This window comes from Halyomorpha halys, unplaced genomic scaffold (genome assembly GCF_000696795.3).
Source record: "Halyomorpha halys isolate HHAL.00 unplaced genomic scaffold, Hhal_1.1 Scaffold964.1, whole genome shotgun sequence".
In the NCBI taxonomy this organism is placed as follows: Eukaryota; Metazoa; Arthropoda; class Insecta; order Hemiptera; family Pentatomidae; genus Halyomorpha; species Halyomorpha halys.
The window spans coordinates 14,019-18,372 of NW_027115048.1; the positions used below are offsets into that span (position 1 = coordinate 14,019).

At 31.6% G+C, this 4,354-nt stretch overlaps 1 protein-coding gene across 1 annotated transcript in view; it reads right to left on the reverse strand.

The window, feature by feature from the left end:
• Positions 1-1,174: 1,174 nt before the first annotated feature.
• LOC106687443 (actin, clone 403) overlaps positions 1,175-4,354 on the reverse strand; it is a 13,731-nt gene continuing 10,551 nt past the window's right edge. The window contains exons 6-8 of the mRNA XM_014431329.1: positions 3,335-3,518; positions 1,460-1,670; positions 1,175-1,353 (exon numbers count right to left, since the gene is read on the reverse strand). Coding sequence (XP_014286815.1) covers positions 1,465-1,670; positions 3,335-3,518 — 390 coding nt within the window. The 3' untranslated portion in view covers positions 1,175-1,353; positions 1,460-1,464. The remainder of the gene's footprint in view (positions 1,354-1,459; positions 1,671-3,334; positions 3,519-4,354) is intronic.

Genomic DNA, 4,354 nt, shown 5'->3' on the forward strand with positions numbered 1-4,354 from the left:
AGTATAAGATGTACCTTTAAAGGACATTTACTGTATCTGTTGTGTGGGTCTAGGTAGTTTAAATTATTTTTAAAGAGAAAATGCGCGTTTTGACGAATACATTGTTTTAATAGGAGTGTAGACAATTTTTCTTTTTTTTAAATCCATCCATTGTAACTGGGTTGTTATCTAGGAATAACCCTAAAACACTTGACAAATAATCTTTTCAGCCGCTATTATCTTTGATCTTATAATATGATGTACAATAATAGGATTCGTTTTAATGTTTAATGTGTTATTTTTTTTTTTTCATATCTTTGAACTGAAAATTTTTAACTTTATCCATATTTGGTACGTCCCTATGCTAGCTCACATTTTTTTTGTTTTTAACAACTATCAAAAACAATAAGATATCTTATGCATTAGTTAGATTTTATCTATTTTATATCAAACTAGCTGGTCAAGCTATGCTCTACTAGATGATGATTTCCGCATTTATCAATTTAGTTAAAATTAAAGATTTACGTCCATATTATAATTTTTATGTAGTGATTACAAACTCTATAACACGTTTTTTGAAATTATAAGCCAAACACTCTAGTATGCCATATCATTGCTTGTAATTGTCTGATTTGAAAGATTTTTTTTTTGTTTTGTAGGGAATTGGGGGATGCATTCAAAGAAGTTTTTCTAGTGTATAAATCCAGTATTTGAATAGCTGATAACCTTTCCCGGACGACATTAAACAAATAAAGAACAGCATGTAAATAGATTAGGAACTTCTGGCAATCTTACATAAATAAGAAATTAACATTACATTTTATTTATATATATTAAGTAGCTTAGCTCCTCGATAATTGAATGTATGCGTTTTTAGACTCATTTACTAGTTTTGATGGAAAAAAAGGTTTAAAATGATTTTTGTAACAATGACTCTTTAGAAAAGTATAAAATGAAATGAATTAACGGTTTATTTCTCATATCAAACGAAACTTCTGTTTAAACCTTTGTCACTTACAAACTACAAGTGAATGCCATTTAAAATAATGTTTGGCATATCATGTATGACAAACAGATACTACTGCTTATTTATTTTATTTTTTTACAATAGAAATTCATTACCATGTGTGAAATAATTTTTTTAAAACCTGTACTTTAAAGAGAAACTCGGTTGGAGAAAAAAGAGCACTACGGATCACCAACAATTATTTATTAATGTTAACGATTTACAAAATAAATAAAACAGGAATAAATGGAAAAACGAAGGTAGAATAAATATAGGTTTAGGCTTCTCCTTGGAGTCAGATTGGGGTGGTCGAGGAGTGGCTGCAGGGGTCCACACCTCTTCGAAGCACTTCCTCAGCTTCCTCTCAGCTGTAATATTTTTTTAATTTTTATAAATAAAATTCCTTTTATTATAATAATTCAAAAATTAAATATATGATTTTTTTAAATTTCTGTTATGGAATATAAAACAAACCAGTTTTAAAAACACTTCCTATGCACGATGGCCGGTCCCGATTCGTCGTACTCCTGCTTGGACACCCACATCTGCTGGAAGGTGGACAAGGAAGCTAGGATAGACCCTCCGATCCATACAGAGTATTTTCTTTCAGGAGGCGAAATAATTTTGATCTTCATTGTAGCTGGTGCAAGTGCTGTGATCTCCTTCTGCATGCGGTCAGCGATGCCTGGAACAAGAAGTCTATTGCTGTCAAAACAACTTGAGACTCATACAATGGCATTATTTTGTTCCCTAGCTTCAGATTCATCCAAACTTCCATGTAAATTCAAATCATGGAAAGGACCTCTTATTTGATACTACCTTCATGTTGCATCAAATTGCACGTTTTGGGTTTTTTCACATTTTGACATAGTTTACACGACATTACATTTTCGAATTCAACTGTATGAAATATATTACTTATTATTATGATCTTAACAAACAAAAAAATGAAATAAATAATAATGCCGCGAAACTAATTAATAATTAAATGATTCATGCTAAGAATTTAGTTACTCCTCGGCAACTAGTTTTAGTTTAACGTATTTGTCGCAATCTGAGGAAGGTAAAAACATACCGAAATCATTCAGAAGTAGAATAGAGAATAATGTAAGAGTGAAAAGTATTTTTTTTTCTTACCCTCTTAGAAAGTTTTATTTTAACAAATAAATGTATACAGTCTAATACAATTTTTATTCTTCTATTGCACAAAGGCATATTAAAGAGTTGGGAATGGTCTGCTGTGGGCGAGGATTGCACTTTGGAGCATAGCACCGTTTTGTTTATTACTGAATGTAAAGGGATATAATGATGAGCATAGTTGCCTTCCATAAGATTTTCTGCTTATTGAACATTTTATTCCGTTGTATAAAAGGTTTTAAACCCGTTATTTATCAACTATGGCGAAAACTTATTCAGAATTGGGACATCTTTTAAAGTAAAAAAATGATTTTACAAAAACTACGAACCCTTATCGAGGGCAGTTAATTGCAATTAATTTTTAGAAGCCAATGATTCACAAATATCTATTTCAGGAATACTAAATGATCCATAACTATGCAAACTTAAGTTTCTTTGAGTAGAATTCTCATTGGTCCAGAACTAACGAGACGCAACCCCATATTATACCCTCCGTGGTCATAGAGGAAACTATAATACGATATTTATAGGAGCCATCCAAAGCGTGAAGGACTACCACGCTCGATAGTCACGGCCTCATAAACACAATTGTTGGGTGCACTCTACGCTCTCTGGTCAGTTGTTAGCAGTTTTCTTGTGAAAGTGGTTAAGTGCATTTTGTAAATCACTTGTCTATGAAAGAACATCAACGAGTGGGAAATCAGGCTTTTATACTTTAGAAATTATACAATTTTTATGTGGTGGATTCTTCAATTAACCGTCCAACACCATCTTTACTGTGGCCAGGTTCGGTATATGTTCACCGATGTATCCATTAGGTGTGACGAAAAGTTGTTCGTAAGTATGGACCCGAAGTCAGAAATGACCAGGAAGAGGGTAATAAAATAAAAGTTGTTCGTGGGAAAAAATAAAATAGCTAAGCTTTTTGGACTGAGACGTTTTTAAATAGGATTTTTGCCTTAGCCACTATGTTTCATTTAATTTTATTTAATTCATTATTCGTGTTTTTTTGAATAGGTTGACCTTGATGTCGAGGTAAATATATTAATAACTTTTAAGTCTGAGCGTGATGGTGATATGACGCGATTGCTCATGAATTATAATTTAAGAATTTAAATATTGAAATAAAAATTCTAAAAATTATAATTCACCTGACAATAAAATTTTTTTTTTTATTTTCAAATTATTACAAGAAATTAAATATTGGTTTACCTGGATACATAGTAGATCCACCAGAGAGCACAGTGTTGGCGTACAGATCCTTCCTGATATCCACATCACATTTCATGATCGATGAATACGTCGTCTCATGCACTCCAGAGGACTCCATGCCCAAGAAGGACGGTTGGAACATTGCTTCTGGGCACCTGAACCTCTCATTACCTATAGTAATGACCTGTAAGGAACATGCGCATTGGTTAACCATTGCTAGATATTAACGGATAATTATAAGACAAGAGAGAATATTTTTGTGATTATATAATTAATAAAAGTAGGCTGAATTCTAAAATGAAGAGACTCGCTTAGACTATCCTTTGGGAATTAATGATCTATAGCGATTCTCTCAGTGCATATAAAACGATACCTTATTTCTTATAAAGTACGTTCGAGTCCGTTACAAAAACTGAGAATATGTTTGGAATTTTATCTTTAATTTTTAATTCCGACGAGTATGATTCAATGAATATACAAATACCAAATGTATCAACTTATTGTATTTTAAATATGAGGATATTTGTTGTAAAATATAACTACACGCACATTATTGTTTTCTATATAAATTGTATAACTACAATTTGACTAAAACTGCGTTAATTCACAATGCAATGAAAATGTTTAATTGTGATTAAGAGTGTTACAAATTCAGATGGAGGAAACGTTCGTTTTGATTAATCTTGATTCGTCTCCTTGAGGATATTAGATACAAATATATGAGTCAAGAAGATAAATACATTTTATCGGCAATATTTCCATTTTATATATATATTTAAAGAATGGTATTGAATAGGTTCAACTAATATGCGAAAATTAATGAAAATCTGATGTTTGGGACTGGTGATTTAATATGGAATGATCTTTTGAAGAAAACTCCAACATTTTCAGTGGAATGGTGTTCAAACGTTTACAAGAATACTTGCGTTCTACATACATCCGTTTGTGTTGTGTTTTTAGCACCCATTTAAAATACCTTAAAAATACCAGGGCATTCAAAAAGTCCTGTCGTTTTTCGTT